Raw genomic sequence first — 23,519 nt, forward strand, 5'->3', positions numbered from 1 at the left:
TTATTTTTCTGGACAGCAAATGTGGAGGTCAGAGGACAACTTCTGAGAGTTGGTTCTTTCCTTCCACCATGTAGGCTCTGGAGATAGAACTCAAATTGTTAGGCTTGGTTGCAGGCACCTGTAACTGCTGAACCATCTCACTGCCAGGCTGGCAATTATTTTTACTTTTCATACCATCATACCATACCTCTCCTATTCTTCCTGAGGCCCTGGGAATCCAAATCCTAGGTCTATGGACCAAGAGTTCTTTCTATCTGGAATCAATGTCCTTTGGGCCACCTAGGCTTACTTTGAGGGTCCCCTAGTTTAGAGAGGTAGGCAGGTGGCCTAATACTAAATACCTATTAACAGTATTTAGCTCCAGGAAGGGAAACTGGGCTGGGAATGAAAGGGAGACCTGGGAGACTTCTGAACCATTTAAAATTCTATTATTTGAAAGAAGGGGTGGGGGCTGGAGAAATGGCTCAGAGGTTAATTAAGGGTACTGACTGCCCTTCCCGAGGACCAGGGTTCAGTTCCCAGCACCCACTTGGCAGCTCACAGCTGACTGTAACTCCAAGATCAGTCAGCCTCACACAGACATACATGCAGTCAAAACATCAATGAACATAAAATAAAAATTAAATTAAGTATTAAAAAAAGAAAGAAAGAAGGGGTGGAGGACCTTGGAGGGGAAAGAAAAGTATAATGTCTGTTATAGTGACTTTCTGTTCAAAATCCTAAATAGGCAAATTTACTTGGGACAAAGAAATAAACCATGTAACATTTTAATTAAGGACACCTTTATCAGTTAAAAGATAGTGAACACCAAAGCCACAAGAGAACACTGCAATAAACTAGATAGAGACCATTTAGTCCCTGAGGATAGGGATAATTAACAAACATCTGCTTAGTAGGTGGTATAATCCAGGAAAAGCTATAAAGCAGAGTGTTGTAAAGTGGAAGGTTTCCGAGCTTGTGTGTGTGTGTGTGTGTGTGTGTGTGTGTGTGTGTGTGTGTGTGTGTTTGCAGAGCCAGCAGAATTTTTGCTGTTGCTATTTTGTTTCCTTCCCCCAACTGAATACCAAACCCAGGACCCCAAGCTTGCTAGGCAAGCTAGGGCTCTACTACCACTGAGTTAAATCCCCAACCCCTCCTTTTTTTTCAAGACAGGGTTTCCAGAAGTTTTATTTTTCATATGTTTATTTGTGTGTGTGTGTGTGTGTGTGTGTGTGTGTCTGTGTGTGTGTGTGTACCAGAGTGTACATGTGGAAGTCAAAGGACAGCTTGTGGGAGTTGGTTCTTTCCTTCCAGCACATGGATCCTAGGGATCAAACTCAGGTTGTCAGACTGGTGGCAGATGCCTTTATTTACTAACTGAGCCATCTTGCTGCCTGTACACAGAATTCCTCCATAGAAGGAGCATCTAGTTAATTGGGACAAGTATTTAAGGGGCTTTGATGTTCCCCTTTACCTAAAAACATACTAAGATAAAGCTCACTTAAAAGCAGCTTTCTAAAGTGACTGTTATTTATATGTCATATAAAATTGAGAAATTGTCAACTGTCTATAACAAAGAACAGAGGAAGGGAGGTGTGAAAAGGAAGGTGGTGGAGATCACCTCCAGGGCTCTGGCCATGGTAGATTAGATAACCTCTTGGTGAAATAGACAAGTGTGAAGTTCTTGTCCTGTGCAGAACTCAAGGCAAGTGTGCAATCTGTATGGTGCATGCCATAATCCCTAAACTCCATAGGTAGAGGCAGAAAGATGGAGACCACTCTCTGCCATCACACAGAGAACACAAACTCAGCATCAATACAGTTTGGGCTAGCATATGAAAAGACAAATTCAGACTGCCGTGGTGACTTCACAGCATCAACTGGGATCTCAGGAAATCTTCCTTGCCACGTGTTAGCTAAAATGGGATTTTATTAAAAATTCAGCTTGACAGGGCTGAGAGACAGCTCTCATGGTAAAGGTCTTTGCAGTGAAAGCCTGACAAAGATGAATTGGATCACTGGAATTCATGTTGAAGTTAATGACCCCAGAGTTCACACCACAGCACACTTGCATGTGCACATGCACAGTGATAATTTATTTTTGAGACAAGGAGGTACTGTGTAGCTCTGACTGGACTGGAACTCACAGAGCTATGCCTGCCTCTACCTCCCAAGTGCTGGGATTGTATGCCACCCATCTGCTAATACTACGACTACTACTACTACTAATTTTCAAATTAGCTTAGAAGCCAGACCTGGTGCCTCACATTTGTAACTGAAGGATTAATGACCTAAGGCCTCACTCAGGTGAGCTGAGAAACACTGGCAGAGTAGTTGACAAGATGATAAAACTTGACCACCAAAAGGTCAACATACCAACCTCCTTCGGTATTTACAACTTCGAGACAATTTAACTGGAACAGATCTGCAGAGGGAAACTTAGACCCAGAAGTTCCTTTTTTTGTCCTGTGAAACCCCTAAACTCCCTGAACCACGGTGAAGTCTCCACCTCTGAGAAGAGACTGCTGGCCTTCATTGTTCTAAAAAAAGACAATTTGCTCCTATTGAGGTCGGCTTTTCTTATTTTCAGGTCACCTTGGTCAATCTTGATCTAACAATAAAGCCAGCACTTGGGAATCAGAGGGTCCTATGAGTTAGAGGCCAGCCAGGCTACACAGTGAAACTCTTATCTTGACAAAAAAGTGAACCCCAGTCAATCACCCTGTCCTGGCAGGGCACAGACCTATACTCCCAGCACCCTGGAGATGGAGGGTGGAAGGACTGCCAGGGTTCAGTTAATCTGGGCTACACTGAAAAGTCTGGCCTCAAACAAACAAACAATCTGACTTTTCAGCCTTCGAAGTGTTAAAAAACAGAACACACAACATCATAAAAGTTAATACTCATAACTAAAAGACTAGAAATAAGTATGAATAGCTATTATCAATTATGATAATTGAATCTACACCAGGAAATATTACATTTTTCTACTGATATCCTAAATTCCCCCAAAGTGGGCTCTAATCGCTAGTAAAAAAGGAAATTACTTTTCTGTGAGACAGTCTGGTCTCTTAAGATTCCCACTCCAACAATGAATGCTAAAACGAAACAACAAAAGCCCTAAAATAACATGGAGAAAGTCATGATAGTTTACAAAATAGAAACACAGGAATGTGTGTGTGTGTGTACTGAGATTAAATTACGGTTTGTCAACTAGTGGAGATATTCTTTTTTCCTGATTTATTCTTGTTTTTTTTCAGGATAGGGTTTCTCTATGTAACAGCCCTAGCTGTCCTGGAACTAGCTCTGTAGACCAGGCTGGCCTCGATCTCAGAGATCCACCCGCCTCAGCCTCCCGAGTGCTGAGATTAAAGGCTTGTGCCACCACCACCTGGCAATTCCTGAAATTTTTGAGACACCACAGGGGCTTTGAACTCTGGTCCTCCTGCCTCGGCTTCCAAGCTGCTGGAATTACAGGCGTGGGCGCACAAACACTCACGGCTATCACTTAGGGTTTTTTTTCCCCCTGGGGCCAATCAGTTTGGCCAGCACATTCTCACGTGCTAGCGAAGAAATGCAAACACTACGGTTGCATGGTTGGCATTCGGTCTCGTGGTAGGACCGACTACCACCGACAAGTCTGGCTGTGAGGACACAGGACTGGAAAGGCCGCCTCAATGAACGCCCAGAACACGGTCACTGTTTCCGGCTCAGACCGCGACTCCGGAACGTGACGGTACACAGCCACGCCCAGAACGCCCCAGGGGTCGGGCCTCAGAACCCGGGGTTGGGCCAGGCTTCTGGGCGTCCCTAAGGGCTGCACGGTGCCCGGATGCTTCCGAACCCGGGGACAGAGGCTAAAGCTCGCCGGCCGCGGGACGAGACGGGAGAAGCGCTCCCACGCCCCTCCTCGCGGGGCGGCTCCCGGCAGGCTCCGGTCCTCCAGGCGTAGAATCTAGAAGGGTCCTTGCAGTCCAGGCCCGTTCATTGGCGCGCCGCGCCGCGCCCCGCCCAGCGCTGGAGGCGCGCCGAGGCTGTGGGGCGGGGCCAGCGAGTTCGCGCCAAAATCGCGTAGCTGGTTCCTCCCCCGCGGGCTACGTCGCGCCCTCCCTGTTTTTTCAAACCCGGGGCTGGGCGGGGATTGGTGGGCTGGGCCCTCACGTGATTAACGGTCGCGGGAAGCCGCGGAACGCGAACTTGCGGCCGAACTTGCGGAGACCTGTGGCTCGTACGGGACTGGCCAGCGTCCGCTGAGTAACCGCGCCGCCGCCGCCACCGCCGCCGCCGCGTCGGGAGCTTGGAGCGACTCGGGGCTGCCGCCCCGGGTGCCGCCGCCGCCGCCACGCAGGCCTGCTGCAGCCCCAACCCGGCGCGCCGGATCGCACGTGGCGGACCCGCCCCCTGTGCCAGCCGAGACCTGGACGCCGCCGGCCTGTGCTCGCCTATTCTCCGCTCTCCGGTGCTCCGCCGTGACTGCAGCCGGAAAATGAGCTTCCTGAGCCGGCAGCAGCCGCCGCCCACCCGCCGCGCCGCGGCCGCCTGCAGCCTGCGGCAGAAGCTCATCTTCGCACCGGGCAGCGATTGCGAGGAGGAAGAGGAGGAGGAGGAGGAAGGCAGCGGCCACAGCACCGGGGAGGACTCAGCCTTCCAGGAACCCGATTCGCCGCTGCCGTCTGCGCGCAGCCCCGCCGAGGCCGAGGCCGAGCGCCGTCGCTCGCCCGGCGCCGAGCCTAGTAGCCCCGGAGAGTTGGAGGACGACCTGCTGCTGCGGGGCGGCGGCGGGGGCGCAGAAGCATCGGGCGGCGGCGCCGAGGGCGACTCTTGGGAAGAAGAGGGTTTCGGTTCGTCGTCGCCGGTCAAGTCCCCGGCGACCGCCTACTTTTTGGGTAGCTCATTTTCGCCGGTGCTGTGCGGCGGGCCCGGGGATGCTTCCCCGCGGGACTGCGGGGCGCCGCGGGCCATGGAGGGCCCCTGCTCGCCGCAGCCAGACTATCCAAGCACCCCGCCGCACAAGACCTTCCGCAAGCTGCGACTGTTCGACACGCCGCACACGCCCAAGGTTAGCGGGGGACTCTGGCGACCGGTTCCAGGGGCTTAAAGAAAAAAAAAAAAAAAAAAAACGCGGCGCTGCAGCCGGGAGCACCGCTGTCGGGGTTCGGTTACATAACCGCCCAGCCGCACCCCACTCGCTGTCCTGTGCCGCCACCAAAAAAAAAAAAAAAAAAAAAAGTTGGCAGCCCCTATTTTTGGCTCCGTTCAGAAGTTGTCGGTTAAGATTATGTAACTGAACAATGGGCCTGGTCTGTAACTTCTTCATCTTACAAAGGGGTTGGTTGGTCCCCGCTGTCCAGGTGGCTGAGGATTTGGCCCCGGTGGTGTGGTATGCTAGGATGCCGGATTGGTGCGGGTCACCTGACACTCCGAGCCATATGGTGCCTTTTAAACCCGGTGATCGGGCCTGTAATTTGGGAAGCACTGATAGGAGTTAGGTTTATTGAAGGGTTTTTTTTGTTTTTTGTTTTTTTTTTTTTTGTTTTTTTTTTGTACCCTCCTATGGTTTCGTGTTATATGGCGTTAGGGAGGCTGCGTACCCTTTGGGAGTTTTCTACGTTTACAGTCATGATTATACCAGGTAGCTTTTGATTATCTTTCTGGATTTAGTATTAAGGAAGCTTTGTGTTTTACCCTGGGTTGTCTTTGAGGTTTTGTTGGTCTATGTGTCAAAATTAATGAGTCTTAAAGAAGTGTGTGTTCAGCACCCGTCAGGAATAGCCTGAGAACATAATATATTATACACTATCACTGGTAATACTTTAGAAGTCACAAACAAACAAAAATTAAGATCTGATACTTCTCCAGGTTAAGACAGGCATGGCACCTGTAAGTTTAACGGAAAGAAGTCTTTTAAAAGGAGTCTATTTATTGATATCCATGCACTCCTTAGTCATAAACCTCGAGAATACGTGTGTTTTGAGCGTTGCTGTTTTATTACCCGACTTGCCCAAGGCACAGTCCCTTTGGTAGTGAGGGGAGGAGTTCAGTGAGGTAGCCTTCAAAAGCCCTCTTGAAGTGGATGTGGGGACTTTTTGAGACTGATCGCTTTTATTTTTAGAATGTTGAAAGAGCCTGTTAATTTTTAGCCACTGATTTGAACTTTGTATTAGTCACTATAAATGTTCCTTTTAAGGACTCGGTACCGGTTTTTACTTTGCTATCTTTTACAGATAAGTAGTATTCAACCTGACCCCTAAGTCAGCCACTGTTTATTTTACTTGAAATATGAGAAAGGCCTGTGTGTTGCCCCTCCCTTGTTCTTTCTTTTCTTTCCCCAAGTGGGGTAGTGGGGCCTCTCTGGCATGGGTTCTTCGTTCACTATGTGTGATGCTTTTGGGCTACACAACAGCTGCTTAGAAAGGCCAGTTGAAGGCTGTATCCTGAAGATTGTCTTTCCCTTTCCTAGAGTTTGCTTTCCAAAGCTCGAGTAATTGATTCCAGCTCTGTTAAACTCCGGGGTGGTTCTCTATTCATGGACACAGAAAAATCAGGAAAAAGAGAATTTGACACACGGCAAACTCCTCAAGTGAATATTAATCCTTTTACTCCGGATCCTGTATTGCTTCATTCCTCAGGACAGTGTCGTGGGAGAAAGAGAGCATATTTTAATGAGTAAGTCATTATAGTTTGGTTCCTCTATACACCTAAGATGGGTTCAGTGTACTATCAGAATTCAGTTTCTACGGAATGGCTCTCAGGAAATAGATTATGAAAGAAAATGGTGGAAGAAAGGAAATGAATAAGAAACTGACTCCTGGAGAGATGGCTTGGGTGTTGAGAGCTCTCGCTGTTCTTGGTTTAGTTCTCAGCACCCATGGTGGTGGCTTACAAACTGCTGTAACTCTGGTTCCAGGGCGTCCATTGACCTTTCTGACTTCTTCAGGCAGTAGGCATGCATGCGATGCTCATACATGCAAAACACTTATACACAAACCTGTTTTAAAATTATTACTTTAAAAAAATACTTAGACCAGGCAGCAGTGGTGCACGCCTTTAGTCCAAGCATTCAGGAGGCAGAGGCAGGTGGATCTCTTGAGTTCCAGTACAGCTTGGACTACAAAGTGAGTTCCAAGACAGTCTGGACTATTACACAGAGAATCCGTCTTGAAAAACAAACAAAAAAGCCTGGATTTCTCTTTTGTTTTAGATAATTAATTTAAATGTGTGTTAGTGTTTTGACTGCATGTATGTGCCCCTGGAATTGGAGTTGTAGACAGTTGTGAGCTACCATGTGGGTGCTGGGAATTGAACCAGGATCCTCTGGAAGAGTAGCCAGTGCTCTTAACCAGTGAGTCATTTCTTCAGCCCCAAGCCTAGATTTTTTCTCAAACATCTAGTGTCAACTAATCTCAGAGTGTTGTTATTATCACATGTATTTATTTTGTGTGTGTGAAGGTCACATACTTGGTTGACTTTAGTTACTTGGTCTATCCACTGTGTGGGTCCCTGCTCTTGAACTCTGGTGTCAAGAGGTGGCTAGAACCTTCACCCTCTGAGTCACTGGTTCTCAACCTTCCTAATGCAATTTACATGTTTAGTACAATTTCTCATGTTGTGGTGACTCCAAACCATAAAATTATTTTTGTTGCTACTTCATAACTAATACTGCTACTGTTATGAATTGTAGTGTAAATATCTGATAATGTATTTTACATTACCCCAAAGGAGTCTTGAATCACAGGTTGAGAACTGCTGCTCTGAGCTATCTTGATGGTCAGAGATTTGATTTTAAAAAAGCTTTAATTTTGGTCTGTGTAGTAGTAATCTCAGTAGGGATTTTTTTTTAATCAGTTGAGCAAATTTTAGGGTCATAAATTAACTATATTTTTTTTATTTCAATTAAAAATAAATTTCACTCTATAGTTAGTAGGTAAAGTTTTTAATCTTAAGTTGATGTGTGTTCTGATAAATTGGTAAAAACACACATTTTTTTTTTTCCAGTTCCTCTGAAGACATGGAAGCCAGTGATTATGAGTTTGAAGATGAAACAAGACCTGCTAAAGTAAATAGCTTTTTATAATAATATGTCTGCATGTTATGTAAACAGCAGAACCTAGTGTAGAATAATTTTTAAGTTTCATATCTTGTATTTGACATGGATACTCTCCTTTATTACAGAGAATTACAATTACTGAAAGCAATATGAAGTCACGGTATGCAACTGAATTTCATGAGCTGGAGAAAATTGGTTCTGGAGAATTTGGTTCTGTGTTTAAATGTGTGAAGAGGCTAGATGGATGCATTTATGCCATTAAGCGTTCAAAAAAGCCATTGGCTGGCTCTGTTGATGAGTATGTATTAAATATTTTTGTCTTTTGTGTTTTGTCTTCTTTGTTATTGATAAACATTAAGGTTTTAGGTAACCAAATACTCAATGCTTTATTAAAACTAGGTTTCACTGGGCAGTGGTGGTACACACCTTTAGTCCCAGCACTCTTGGGGTAGAGGCAGGCGGATCTCTGTGTTCCAGACCAGCCTGGTGTACAAGAGCTAGTTCCAGGACAACCTCCAAAGCCACAGAGAAACCCTGTCTCAAAAACAAAACAAAAAAGACTAGGTTTCATGTAGCTCGGGCTAGCCTTGGTGAGCTCACTATTATATACTGGTGATTTTCAACTCCCATTCTCCTGCCTCAATTTTTCTGATGATAGAGTTACAGTGTATACTAAGTCAGTTTGTATAATTCTTAGTTCTCTTAAGTAAGTCACTTTTTAGCATAGTGATAGTTTAAAAGGGTCATTTTTACTTTATGGTGCTTCAGATAATTTGATTTAGTCCTTAGTAGAAATGATTTAACATTCTATTAATATTTTTCTTCTAGGCAGAACGCTTTGAGAGAAGTATATGCTCATGCTGTGCTTGGACAGCATTCCCATGTGGTTCGCTATTTCTCTGCATGGGCAGAAGATGACCATATGCTTATACAGAATGAATATTGTAATGGTAAGTGATGTCATATTCATTCATAAACTTTTGAGTTTAAAAATAAATACCAGTCAGGCGTTGGTGGCACACGCCTTTAATTCTAGCACTTGGGAAGCAGAGGGAGGCAGGCGGATGGATCTCTGTGAGTTTGAGGCCAGTCTGGTCTACAGAGATAGTTCCAGGACAGGCTCCAAAACAATATAGAGAAACTCTGTTTCGAAAAACAAAAACCAAACCAAAACAAAAAACCACCATGGGAATATTTTTTTATAATTTTCCCTGGGGTGTGGGTGTGTGTGGTCTGTCTGGTCTGTCTGTCTGTATCTTCGTCTTTGTAAACCAGGTTGGCCTTAGATTCACAGAGACCCACATGCTTCTGCCTACCCAGTGTGGGGATTAAAGACATGTGCTACTTCATCTGGCTCCCTTTCTCATCTTTCATTCAGAAGAGTAACATGAATTTCTAGTTTGAAAGTCTTATCCTTTCTGTGGCATCTTCTACATACCTCATTAGTAGAACTTGTTCTGTTTATATGCCTGTCACTCAGTGCTAAGCTTCCTGAGAAGACAGCATACTGGTAGCCTTGCTGTGTATATATATTTTGTTATACTGGAAAGATTATTTTAGTCTGTTGTCTTGGGTCAAACAAGAATAATACAATGGGAGGAGGCAATTATAATTAATTTATTTGGCTCTCTGTTTTGGATGTTTCAAAGTCTAAGAATATGATATTGGTGTCTGAGGTGGTTCTTCATTCTTTATCTTTCCATGTGGAATGTAGGGTTTCACTGTATATTCCTGGGTGGAATTCTATCTATACAGACTGAACTGTCTTCCAAATCACAGAAATCTACAGGCTCTCCTAAGTGCTAGGATTAAATGCATGTGCCACCATTCCTTTTTATTTATTTTTCAATGGCAAATTTCATGATGGCAGTCTTTTCTTTGTGGTACTAGCAATTGAACTGAGAACCTCTTGAATTCTCTCAAGTGCCCTATCTTTGAGCTATTTCCTTAGTTCTTTTTGTATTTTGTTTTGTGACTGGTTTCACTAAGCAGTTAGACAGGACTGGCCTTGAGCTCACTGTAGCCAAGGCAGACCTTGTATAATGAGGCCAGACTTCAATTTAACATTAATCCCTTCTTGAAGGTATAGCTCCTCTGACCTTTACTACTTGAACTTTGGGGTACACATTCAAGTTATACAGATGTTTTCAGTGAATTTTCACTGCATTTAGCGTTTACATTTGTGTGCTTCCAACATTGATGTTGTTTCTCATAAAATGACAATGACTCTTCTCTGTTCATTAATTTTAGCCATTTCTTGAAAACATTCTGAAGTCCTGTTTATTCCCACCATCTGTCCAGTCTAGTTTACTGTTAGAATTCATTAATACATCTGTATTAAGTAAGTTATGTTTTTTGTTGCTGGGGTTTTTTTTTGTTTTGTTTTGTTTGTTTTTCAAGATAGGGTTTCTCTGTGTAGCCTTGGCTGTCCTGAAACTCACTATGTAGATCAAGCTGGCCTGGAACTCAGTAAGATCTGCCTGCCTCTGCTCCCTGAGTGCTGGGATTAAAGGCATGCACCCCACCCCCACCCCACCCCCAAGCCTACACAGTGGGTTGTTGCTATTTTTAAATTGTTTCCGTAAAGATGAGAAGTGTATGGTTTAGGAGGCCACAGAGGTGGCTCAGTGATTCAGAGTGCTTGTTGTGCAATAACAAGTACAATAACAAATACAAATTCTATCATCTAGGCAGCAAGTTAGACTTCCTGAATATGTCCCCCACTCCCCAGGAAAGCAGAGACAGGAGAATCACTGGTGCTTGCTTGTTTGCAGTGTAGCAGAGGAAATGTGAATGAACCCTGCATTCAGGGAGAGATAAAACTGTCTCAAAGAGAGACACCAGTATCCTTTTCTATGTTCCATATGTATAAGAGCATTTACTTATACAAAAATACATACCTATAAATTTTGTTTAAAAAGAGATATAGCTGGATGTAATCTTTGTTTAAAAAAGAAAGAATGTAGGGCTGGAGATGGATGGCTCAGCTGTTCGGAGCACTGGGTGCTCTTTCAGAGGTCCTTAGTTCAATTCCTAGCAACTACTTGGTGGCTAACAACCATCGGTAATGAGACCTGGTCTCCTCTTTTGGTCTGCAGGCATACACGCAGGCAGTGCGCTGCACATATAATAAGTAAATCTTAAAAAAAAAAAAAAAAAAAAAAAAAAAAAAAGGGGGGGGGGAAGAAATGTAGCTGGATGTGGTGGTTCACCCTTTAATTCCAGTAATTGGGAGTCAGAGGCAAATGGCCATCCAGCAGGGCTACATAGAGACTGTGTCTCCAAATAAATAAATAAATAAATAAATAAAATTTAAGGTTTAGAAATACTTGGTAGTAAGGTTTATTTTCATAAATATCAGTCTTAAGAATTTGTGAGTCAATAAGTGATGTAAGTAATAAAGACCTCTTCCCTTTCCTGGTTTAAGTCAGTTTCTAGTTTATTTAGAGACTGGGTCTTGCTGTGTACACTCTGGCTGATCTATAACTTTCTATGTAGACCAGGCTGGTGTAATACTCAAAGATAGCTGCCTGTCCCTACCTCCAGAGTGCTAAAGGTGATGTGGGTGTGGATCACCATGCTCTGCTTTTGTTTCACTCACTGGAGGTTTTCCTCCTCAGAAAAAAGAGGAAGAAACTGATGGTTTACTCTGAGAAAGTGAACTGAGTTGGTTGCTGAGGTTAATAAGTTGAAAGAAAATTTAAATCTTAATTTCCTTCTCAGCACTGAGAATTTAAACTAGGACCTATACATATTCACTGGCATTAAATCCTGCCCTTTTAAAATTTTGAGACAGTCTTTACTAAGTTACTCAGGCTAACCTTAATTTCATTTTGTAGCCTAAGCTGGCCCCAAACTTAAGGTCCTTCTGCCTTAGCCTTTCAAATAGCTGGTATTATGTGCCTATATCTCTAGGCTTGGTGTTTACATTGTATTTTCTGTATTTGTTAGTATTTCTTACAAAAACAATAAATAAAAGTTGATATCCCAAGCAAGTTGAAGAGAGAGATTCTATTAAACATCATTTTTTTTTGATGGAGAATTGCGGTTGTTCAGTATAGAGAGAAGGGAAAATAAAATGTTTTTGGTAAATGTCAATAAAGGGAAAGCAATAAAAATGTTAATTTTTGCTGTCTTTTTTAGGTGGGAGTTTGGCTGATGCTATAAGTGAGAACTACAGAACCATGAGCTACTTTACCGAAGTAGAGCTGAAGGATCTGCTTTTGCAAGTTGGCCGGGGCTTGAGATACATACACTCAATGTCTTTGGTTCATATGGATATAAAACCTAGTAAGTATTCTAGATATCTGGCTGTGCTGCTTGGAACCTGGATATTGAGAATAAATTACTTCATTGTAGCAATATGAAAACATCTTTCTACTTTTGTTTTGCTTTGCTTTTTTTTGAGACAGGGTTTCTCTGTGTAGCTTTGGAGCCTGTCCTGGAACTAGCTCTGTAGACCAGACTGGCCTCAAACTCACAGAGATCTGCCTGCCTCTGCCTCCAGGGGGCTGTGGTAGGACTAAAGGCTTGTGCTACCAATGCCCAGCTCATCTTTCTACTTTTCATTGATTACTTACTAGTATTGTTTTATGATGGGAGGACTAGACATACCCCTCACCCCACCCCAACTATCCCAAGTATTTCATGGTTGATTGATTTAAACTGGTATATTAAGCAACAAATACAATGACTCTTTGTTTAACAAGGTTCAAAGGCTAGAAATACTAACGGACATAAAGTTAAAAAAATTGTTTGAGCTACTGAGGTTGAAAAAAACTTTAATTTGCAACATCAGCAAAATATAATGTACTATAAAGATGAGTAATACTCGTGCTAAAATAAATATTCATAAATTTATTAAAATGAAATATGCAGGTCTGGAGAAATGGCTCAGTGGGTAAAAAGTACTTGCTGTGCAAACCAAAATTTAGATCTTCAATACCTGTGTAAAAGCTTAGTGCGGAAGCTGGGTGGTGGCTTTGGCCTTTAATCCCAGCCCTGGAGATACAGAGGCAGTTGGATCTGTGAGTTTGAGGCCAGCCTGTTCCATAGATTGAGTTCCAGGACAGGCTCTAAAGGGACAGAGAAACCCTGCCTCAAAAAAACAAAAACTAACAAACCTGAGTGCAGAAGTGTACGTCTGTAATTTCAACATAGGAGTGAGATGAGGATAAAGTGGGTCCTGGGAACTCAGTGACTAAAAGTTCCAGGTACAGTGAGAGAGCTTATCTCGTAAAGTAAGATGAAGAAAATGGAGGAAAAATCATCTGACATCAATCTCTGGCTCACATACACATGTCATATACCCACATACCAAAAAAATAAATTGGACACTCAGACTTATGTCAGTTATAAGTTACTTTTAAGAAAAAGAAGTATTGTTTGTGGTAGGAAATAAGCCTTAAACAGTGTTGGGTTGTAGGTACTGCATGGTAGCTAAATGACTCATTCTTCCATTCCAGCCTGATAACATTAGTTTAAAATTAAGTGGTTAGTGCTGGAGAAAGATTCTTAGGGTAGTTTAAGAGCTCTGGTTCTTGCACAGAACCCAACACCCATGTGATGTTTCACAACCATCCATCACTCCATTTGCAGAAGAGCCAATGACTTATGCTAATTGAAAAGTTTCTACACCCTGATAAGCCTTTCCCCTGATGCAGCAATCCAAATTAGACCAAACCAAACTGAATTAGAAAAGCCTATGTTTAATGGATTCAGTGCTTCCGGATGGCCTTCCAGTCCCCCAGAGAGGAGATGAAAAAGAGAGACCAGAAAACCACACATCTATTTTCTGCGGGGGCAGTTTAAATACCCTGTGGGAATGGTCTTGAGCATCTCTGGGGGAGGGAGTCATTATTTGGCAGGCTTTCTGAGATGCAGCAGGGTTTGAGGAAATCAGGAGAGGGGGGCTTGGGTGTAACTTCTACCATAACATCCCAGACTCTTTGGGTGTGTGGATACCAGGGCCTGGGATGAAGCTTGTATTGTAACACTGACCTCCACAAGCAACAAGCACACACATGATACACATATACACATGCAGGCAAAAACATCCATAAAATAAATGAATAAATCTAAAATAAATAGGACTAGTGGGGCCAGGCATCACTTTAATCCCAGGAGGCAGAGGCAGGCAGATCTCTTGAGTTCCAGGTCTTCAGAGCAAGTGCCAGGATAGGCTCCAAAGTTACAAAAGATTAGTGGCTTCCCCCCCCCCCCAGTATTGAATTACTGTTAGTTTTTGTATTATTTCTAAGTTAATAGAATACTGAAGACTAATATATAGGCAAAAGGCTCATATGAAGTGACTCCCAAATGTTGAGAGGTCATTGCTAAATTAACAAATATATTCCCTGATGGGCAGTGGTGACACACACCTTTAATCCCTCACTCTGGAAGCAGAGGCAGGTGGATAGATACCTGTGAGTTCAAGGCCAGTCTAGTCTACAAAGCCAGTTCCAGGACAGGCTTGAAAGCTACACAGAGGCATTACAGCCTCATCTTTATCCCTTGAGGTTGTTATTGTCAATGATGTAATTTGTATTTTTAAGGTGTTTTGGACAATTTTTCCTGTGATGGTTGGTTTTCTCTTTGCACCATGTGGCTTCTGAGGATTGAACTCAGGTTGTTAGGCTTGGTGGCAAATTGCTTTACCCACTGAGCCACCTCATCAGCTTTATGGACTCTTGATTTTATTTGCTTGTTTGTTTTTGGGGTGTTTTTGTTTTTTTCTGTTTGTCCCTGGCTGTCCTGGAACTTGGTTTGTATACCAGACTGGCCTTGAACTCTCTGAGATCTGCCTGCCTCTGCCTCTGGAGTTTTGGGATTAAAAGGCATGCATCACCGCTCCTGGCTTTATTGACAATATTTATATTTGGCCTTGTTTGTTAAATATAGTTATTATTATTCAACAGGTAATATTTTCATATCTCGAACGTCAATCCCAAATGCTGTGTCTGAGGAAGGAGATGAAGATGACTGGACATCCAACAAAGTTATGTTTAAAATAGGTAAAACTATTTTGTTAACTGTTAATGATAAGTTAAATTAAGAGAGGAGTAAATAGGTGTGGTCATGGTGGGTATGTATGTGCAACATAATATGTATGGATGTTAGAGGACAAACTTAAGCCATAGTCCCCATGTTCCATCTTGTTTCATGTTTTTGTTTATTGCATACTACTTTGAATGCCAGACTAGCTGGCCTGTGAGTCCCTGAGATTTTCTTATGTTTGCCTACCATCTCGAGGTAGTTCTGAGTTTGCAAACATGTGCTCTTGTGTTGGCTTTTGTGTGGGTTCAGGGGGTCTGAACTCTGGTCCTTACTCTTTATAACATCAAACACTTTATCAACTGAGCCATCTTCATAGCCCTCTTTTTGAGTATTTGCCTTAATGTAAATACACCATGTATATGCATGGTGCCCAAAGAGGCTAGAAGAAGCATCCTCAGGGACTTAAGTAACAAGTAGTTGTGAATTACTATGTGCATGCTGGAAACTGAACTTTGGTCTTCGGCAAGAGCAGCAAGTGCTCTCTCTCATATGGTGAGCCATCATCTCTCCAGCCCATGTTTATACACTTTGAGACAGAATTTTATATATCCCACATATCCTTCCGTGAACTTGCTGTGTAGCTCAGGTAGCTCAGGATCCTGCTGCCTCTACCCTGAGTTCTAGGATGTGTTGCCATGCCTGGTTTATGTGGTTCTAGATACTAAGCCAGGGTTTTGTGCATGTTAGGTGAGTACTCCACTGAGCTACTGTACTTTTCTACTATGTTTAGGTGATCTTGGACATGTGACAAGAATCTCTAGTCCACAAGTTGAAGAAGGTGATAGTCGTTTTCTAGCAAATGAAGTTTTACAAGAGGTAATTTATTTTTCCTTGGTTTATAGTATTTGCTTTGTACCACTTAAGCAGTTGACAGAAGACTGGATTCAAATATGTTGAAAATTAAGCAACTAGTAGACTGAAAGTAGAAAGTAAATCGAAATCATCACCCAGGGATATTTAATCTGGCAAGGATTCTGATGGCATAGTAAATTGTTCAGTACACTACGAATGGAACTTCAAAGTTGCATAACCTTTCTAGAGATCAAACTGTCACTGTATTGGTAATTAAAATTCACATTTCCATTGACCCAGAATTTTTAGCCACAGAAGTGTTTGCTATACAAATGGTCATGTGTAAAAAACAATGTGAAAAATGTTGTATTTACTAGGGAAATAAAAGATAAATTATGACATAGTGTGTCACATAAAGTCTATTTATTAAGTCTCCTCATTTTCTCCATGCACATTGTCTGCATGTTCATTCCCAAAGGCATGGTATGTGCTTCTGAGCATGTCATTGGGCAACTTACATAGCAGCATCTATTTTTAAATGTGTATTTAACCACCCCCAAGTTTTCTTGTAATTTAAAAAAAAAAAAAACACCATCTTCCTAAATTTAGCAGCTTATTTTCTGAATAGATGCTTAAATGTGGCATTGGAAAGGTTTCTAATGTAATTTTTACATAGACCATAATGGTGTGCCATATTTTATTTTGACCACTATCTTTTTTTTTTTTTTCTCTCTTTTAAATTTTACAGAACTATAGCGATCTACCGAAAGCAGATATTTTTGCTCTTGCTCTCACAGTCGTATGTGCTGCTGGTGCTGAACCTCTTCCCAGAAATGGAGACCAGTGGCATGAAATCAGGCAGGGTCGATTACCTCGTATTCCACAAGTACTTTCCCAGGAGTTGACAGAGTTGCTAAAAGTGAGTGTTTTTTATGTGGAGTACTCTATTAACACCGTGACATTTTACTATGTAGTAGTCTTTTATGTTTGGTTGGGCTTTTTAGAGACAGGATCTCTGTAGCTCTGGCTGTCCTGTAAACTATGTAGGCAAGAAACATACTCAAGTCTGCCTCTTACTCCTGAGTGCTGGGACCTAAAGGCATGCTACACCTGGCCATAAATATGTTTTTTTCTGGTTTTTCAAGACTGGGTTTCTCATTTCTCTGTGCAGCCCTGGCTGTCCTGCAAATCACTCTGTATACTAGGCTGGCCTTGAACTCAGATCTGCTTGCCTCTTCCTCTTGAGTGGTGGGGTTAAAGGCATGTTCCCTGCCAGACGGTGGTGCATGCCTGTAATCCCAGCATATAGGAGGCAGAATCAGGTGGATCTCAGTGAGTTTGATGCCAGTCTGATCTACAAAACAAGTTCCAGGACTGTTAAACAGAGAAACCCTGTCTTGGGTTGGAGGGATCCTAGGGGAGTGGGGAAGGCATGTGCTTCCATGCCCAGATGTAGTGTTTAACCACAATTTTGATTTTGTTTCTCAGGTTATGATTCATCCTGATCCAGGAAGAAGGCCTTCAGCAATGGTGCTGGTGAAGCATTCAGTGTTGCTGTCTGCATCTAGAAAGAGCGCAGAGCAGTTACGAATAGAATTGAATGCTGAAAAATTCAAAAATTCTCTTTTGCAGAAGTAAGGAGTTTGTTGTTGTTTTTTTGGTTTTTTGATGGTTTTGTTTGTTTTTGTTTTTTTTTAACTGTCATTCTCATTGGTTCTCCAGTTTTGAGAAATCATTTAGGGTTTTTGTCAAACTTTGTAATATGTATTTTATGAGTACTAAGTGGGATTGTGTAGTGTGGCTCAGTTGGTAAGGTTTTCCCACATAAACATGAGACCTGAAATTGTAAAAAGTTTGTTACTAGCCCACTTGTGAAAATCTGAGCTTTTTTTTTTTTTTTTTTTTTTTTTTTTTGCAAAATAAGAACTTGTTTTAAATTATATGAACTGAGTAACAGTATTAACTACCACCTTATGTATGAGTCAATAATACTCTTGTGGGCGCATAGTCTTGTGTCTGTAATCTCAGCGCTAGAGGCAGAAACAGGTGGGTGCCAACCAGCCCACCTGAATCATTGAGCCTTGGGTTCAGTGAAGGAGGGCTGGAGAGTTGTACTGTATGCTCTTCCTGAGTACTGAGGTTCAGTTCCCAGCACCACATTAGAGGCTCACAACTGTTTGTGACTTCAGTCTCTGGGGACCCATTGCCCTCTTCTAGTCTCTGCGGTGCATACATGAAGCACAGACATACATGCATATAAAGAATCAATCATACACAGAAGTCGTTTTTTAAAAAGCTTGTGTTGCAAACATTAAAGATTTTGAATATTAAAAAAGAAATAAGGTGGATGTCAATTGAGGAAGACATCTGATTTTTGACCTCTGGCCTCCATACACACTTGCACAAGTGTGTACCTGCACAACTAGACACACAGACAATACGAAAGCTGAATACGATGTGTTAGCATAGATGTGATCCCAGATGCTGGGGAGACCGAGGCAGCAGGATCTCAAGTTCAATTTTTTCAGCGGTGTGGAAGCTCAGCAACTTGGTGAAACCCCTGTCTCAAGAAGTAAAGGGTCAGCAAGTGGTGGTACACGCTTTTAATCCCAGCACTTGGGAGGCGGGTCAGAGGCAGAAAGAACTATCTGAGTTGGGAGTCATCCTGATGTACAAAGTAAGCCAGGATCGCATAATGAGGCCCTATCTGAAAAGTGGGTGTTTAATGTTATGCTTAGCCCCAGCAAGCATAAGGTCCTGGTTTCATCCCTAGCATGGAGGCCTGAGGGGGATAATGGGATGGGCTATAAAGAAAGAGTAAAGAAAAGGCTCAGTGGTAGAGCTTTTATTGCCTAGGATATGTGATGTTCTATATTCAATTTTCATTGCTTTCAAAAACAAAACAAAAATATTTAAAAGTGTGTCTATTTGCAAATGGTCATTGTCTCCAAACTCTAAATCATGGTAGGAGCTAAATCAACATGCAACATATTTTCCCCCAGACACTCACCAAAATTAATGTTACCCTACAGAATTTTCTTAAGCCTGTTTTATGAAATGGTGAAATTTAATGTCAATTTTGCTGCTACATGTTGTTTTGTTTGTTAAAATTGGAAGTCTGATTTCTCTCTTGCTTTTTGTTGTTTTGTTGAGGCAAATCACTAATTAAGAAACTGGCTTTGCCTACAGCCTGATCTGGTAGAGGCATTGTCTCAGTTGAGGCTTTACTTCTGTCTTACTCTAGCTTATGTCAGGTTGACATAAAACTAGCCAGCACAATAGTTCAGTTTGTATTTGGCCTCTTGGACTCTTTTAATAGGATTAATACAGTAGTTAAATGAATGTCTTGCTTCCTTTTTATTTTTGTTAGAGAACTCAAGAAAGCCCAGATGGCAGCTAAAGTTGCAGCTGAAGAACGGGCGCTCTTCACGGATCGGATGGCCACTAGGTCCACCACCCAGAGTAATAGAACTTCTCGACTTATTGGAAAGAAAATGAACCGCTCTGTCAGCCTTACTATATACTGAACTGCTCACATCCCCCACTGCCCTACCCCACCCCCAAAAAAACTGTGACAAGAGGAAGCTAGGTTGAAATCACTGCTAGAATCCGCTTTGCAATTACTTTGTCCATTGGTATCAGTAGTTTTCCTGAAATGCCTTTTGGGACTTATGTGAATTACAGTTGAGAGCTATATTCTGACTTGGTAATGTCAGGCTTGTCTCATCTTCCCGTCTGTTTCATGTAGGATGTCAGTCACTGTTGGATGTTCCACCAGCCTTTGCAGGGTTAACCACTGTGGTGGTGTGCTGCTTATCATTCACTGTTCAGTGTGATGAAAGGTATCTTTCCTTGTTACAACCCATAGGAAGGACTCAAGGGCTTTACTGCGAACATCCTCTCCCTTCAAAAAGGGAAATGCTCAGAGACTCAGTACTACTCAGCCTCCGATGTACCTGTGTCAGTCTTATGTTTCTTTTTTTTCTTTTTTTTCTTTTTTTTCCTATTGTGAATTATACTTGTATATCCAACTGGGAGCACTTTAGGCATCGTGTGCACCATGGAATGGTCATTCTGTGGAAGCCTTGCCTTGTGAATTTGCTGCTATTTTAGTTTCCTCTTGCTGTAAAACTAGCATTAAACAATCATTGTTGTTAATAGGCTTTCTTTCAAACAATTATGTGAAATATGTAGCTGCTCTTCATGGAAAGCAGCTTTGCCTTTTTTCTTTGGACTTTGAAGCTAGTGCATTGAAAAAGTGCACCTATCCCCTCCCTGTTTGAATGCTGTATTAATGTAGTATAATTATTACTGGTTTTGTAATTTTTTTCTTACAATGTCGTTCTCTGACTTTAAAACATGTTTCCTCCTGTCAAGTCTTGTACTTGGTTGTATGGTTAGCCTATTTTTAAATGTTTCGCCCAGTTTCTCTTCCATATTTGTGTACATAAACTGATCTTGGTAATACTGTACATAGCTGTTTGAAATGCCAGAATGACTTCTGACTATTACAAGTTTTACACAAAATACATTTTACCTGTGATTAGCCATTTGACTAACAAGATTTGGCTAATAGATGTTGCCCTCCAAAAGGGGGGGAAAGGCTCATTTGTTTTCCTATTAATGTTGGTCTGAAAAACATTTGCACTTGTCTGTTTGACTTGTGTTTTATTAACATTGACTGGTGTATTAAAAGTCACTCTGTGCTTACCTTAATTGTCTAAATCTTGATGGTGCCTGCTTTCTATTTTTTATCTCCTCATTGCTGCATTAGAAAATACAGGATATAATGTATAAAGTACTAAAGAACAGAATGTGCTTCCCTCTTTGTTGCTGATTCTTTGAAATAGTTTCTTACCTGTAACCCAGAGTGGCCTGAAATTTAGCTCCCTCTCTTCTCCACCCCAGTGCTGGGCTTAAAACTCTAATGACAATTTTGATGGACTGCAGAGCTTATTGGCTCTTTAATTGTTTGCTTTAGTCCATGTTTAGTTATATCTTGAGATTCCATGAATGTTTTGAATGTTTTTATCAGTATAAATAATATATTTAAGCATATTGCTGTTCTTGCATGTGTTACTAGAAATAAGGTATAATTTAGAAAGGGTCAGGTCAAGTGGATAAACCATCTGTAATTTATAGCTTTCTAACTAGACTGAGTCACAGAAAATCCTATAGTTTTAAGAGGCTGGCTTGTGTGTATTTGCACACAATGAAGATGACCCAGGGCCTTGCCCTTGCTAAACACTCTTTCTAAATGCCCAACCCAGTTTTATTTGTATTTATGTTTTGCCTGCATGTTTGATATAAACCATGTATGGTTCTGGTGCCTGTGGAGAGATCAGAAGAGGGCATCAGATTCAATAAGTGATTATGAGCTAACATGTGGGTGCTGGGGATGAAACATGCTCATCTGCAAGTGCAGCAAATGCTCTTTTTCGCTGAGTAATCTCTCCAGCTGTTTTTGATATTTTAAAAATAATTATTTTGGTGTGGGGGGGTAGTGGTCGTGCATACCTTCAATCCCAGCACTCGGGAGATAGGTAGATCTCTGTGCTCAAGGCCAGCCTGGTCTACAGAGCAGGTTCTAGGATAGTCAGGGCTACACAGAGAAACCTGTCTGGGGAGAAGCAAAACAAATAAACCCCAAACTTATTTTGTATGGGGATGTTGAGAGGTAAATACATGCTATTTTGCATGTAGAGAGCACAGATAACTCATACAGATCTCTTATTGCACTATATGGGATTGACCTCAGAGTATTAGGGTTAGCAGCAAATGCCTTTACCTACTGAGCTATTTTCCTAGTCCTAATGGCATATTTAGTTTTATTTTGTTTTTAAGACTGTCCTTAAACTTAAGACTCTTTTCTTAGCCCCAGTGCTGCAGTATTTGTTACTAAGATGCCTGATCCTATGGTATCTTAAACTAAATTTAGAGCTGGATTTGGTAGTTTAGGTCCAAGTTTCTCTCAGGAGGATAGGGTGGAGAGGTTTTCTTCAGGTCATGGCCTGCTTGGGTTCCACAATAAGCTCCAGGCTAACTTGGGCCACAGTGTAAGAATGTAAGAAATACAAGAAAATAGAGCTGTGAGAGCTCTATTTCACAGCTCATATATATTCAATACAAAAGCTTGTTGGTATTAGACTAAAGAAGCAGAAGAGATGGGTCACCCCTGTAATAGCAGCACTTGGGAAAGCTAAAGCAAGAGGATTGCTACAGTTTGGAAGACAGACTGGCTATTTACTAAGACTTAATCTCAACGGAAGAAAGGTATAAAAAATGGATAGGCCAGATAGAGTGTCCCGACCCCTTTAAACCCAGTACTTGAGGGGCAAAGGCAGGTGGATCTTTGTGAGTTTGACACCAATCTGGACTATATAGTGAGTCCCAGGCCAGCCAGGACTACACAGAGACTGACCAAGAAGGAAAAAAAAAAAAAAGTGGATATTTGTTGTCTTGATCATTTTCAAGTTATTAAGGTACATTTTTCTAGTACACTGCCTTCAAAGAAACATGCAAGTGTTTTTCTTTTTTTGAAGTTTTGCTTTGGAGCTTGTCCTGGAACTTGCTCTGTAGACCAGGCTGGCTTCGAACTCACAGAGATCCACCTTCCTCTACCTCCCAAGTGCTGGGATCAAAGGCGTGTGCCACCACCACCACCACCACGAGGTTTCAGTTGTTTTTCATTAAGATTTGTGGTAACATTCCACTTCTTTTAACAGTGTTAGCTTAAGTATTTTTAAAAAATCTGTATTTGATACACAAAAGGAAATCTTAAACCATCTGAAAGTTGCCAAGAGTTGGGCTTATCTTCTATATAAGATACTTTTGTTGTGTCATTTTTGTCTCTTAGGTAGCCGTCAGACCAGTAAAAAATAGTTTTGGGGGCTGGCAGGATGGTTTATCACCAAGCATGGTGATCTTAATTAGTTCAGTCCCACATGGTAGGAGAGAACCCATTCAGTTCTGTGACCTTCACCTGCATGACATGAGTCATTGGCCTGCATACATAAATAGATGAATGTAGTTTTTAACTTAAGTATATGGTTGAAGAGATGGCTCAATAGTTAAAAGCACTTACTGCTTTTGCATAGGACTATATAGTTCATTTCTTAGCACTCACATGGCAGCTCACAACTTATCTGTAACTCCAGATGCAGACCATCCAATACCCTCTTTGGATTTCTGGCCACCAAGTTCACACACAGGGTGCACATATATGTGTAGGCAAAACACTCATTAGTAAGTTTATTTTATGTGATTATTTTTCTTGTATGTATTTATGTGCACCATATGCATACTCAATGCTTATACAAATCAAAAGAGGTCACCAGATCCCCTGGAATTTGAGTTACAGATGGTTGTGAACTACCATGTGGGTGCTGGCAGTCAAACCTGGTCTTCAAGAGCAATAAATGCTCTTAACCACTGAGCCATGTTTCCAGTATTTGCTTACTAGGGACTTGGGGTAAGTTAAAGGAGATTCACAGATATACATAACAATAAAATGTGTTGTCCATGTTAGAGGGGTTGGATAAGATATCGAGTAATGATTTTAAAAAAGTAAGATTATTCAAAATTATTAAGAGGAAATGTTCTGTTAGTCTTTGAGGAAGATATTTACCATTGATTCTTTTTCCTT

General features: G+C 41.9%; 1 protein-coding gene across 1 annotated transcript; it reads left to right on the forward strand.

Moving 5' to 3' along the window:
• The first annotated feature begins 4,294 nt into the window (after window positions 1-4,294).
• Window positions 4,295-20,590, forward strand: Wee1 (WEE1 G2 checkpoint kinase). Its single transcript, XM_051192668.1, has 11 exons — window positions 4,295-5,038; window positions 6,440-6,645; window positions 7,975-8,035; window positions 8,152-8,324; window positions 8,855-8,976; window positions 12,170-12,316; window positions 14,944-15,039; window positions 15,813-15,898; window positions 16,623-16,793; window positions 17,363-17,508; window positions 19,245-20,590. The coding sequence occupies exons 1-11, from the start codon at window positions 4,466-4,468 to the stop codon at window positions 19,399-19,401; spliced, it is 1,938 nt and encodes a 645-aa protein (XP_051048625.1). The 5' UTR covers window positions 4,295-4,465; the 3' UTR covers window positions 19,402-20,590.
• The last annotated feature ends 2,929 nt before the right edge of the window (window positions 20,591-23,519 follow it).

This window comes from Phodopus roborovskii, unplaced genomic scaffold, assembly GCF_943737965.1.
Source record: "Phodopus roborovskii unplaced genomic scaffold, PHOROB, whole genome shotgun sequence".
Taxonomy (NCBI): Eukaryota; Metazoa; Chordata; class Mammalia; order Rodentia; family Cricetidae; genus Phodopus; species Phodopus roborovskii.

Coding starts and splice junctions, on each gene's coding strand:
- Wee1 (XM_051192668.1), top strand. CDS start 4,466: ATGAGCTTCCTGAGCCGGCAGCAGCCGCCGCCCACCCGCCGCGCCGCG. Junction 6,646..7,974: donor AAGAGAGCATATTTTAATGA/GTAAGTCATTAT, acceptor TTTTTTTTCCAG/TTCCTCTGAAGACATGGAAG. Junction 8,036..8,151: donor ATGAAACAAGACCTGCTAAA/GTAAATAGCTTT, acceptor CCTTTATTACAG/AGAATTACAATTACTGAAAG.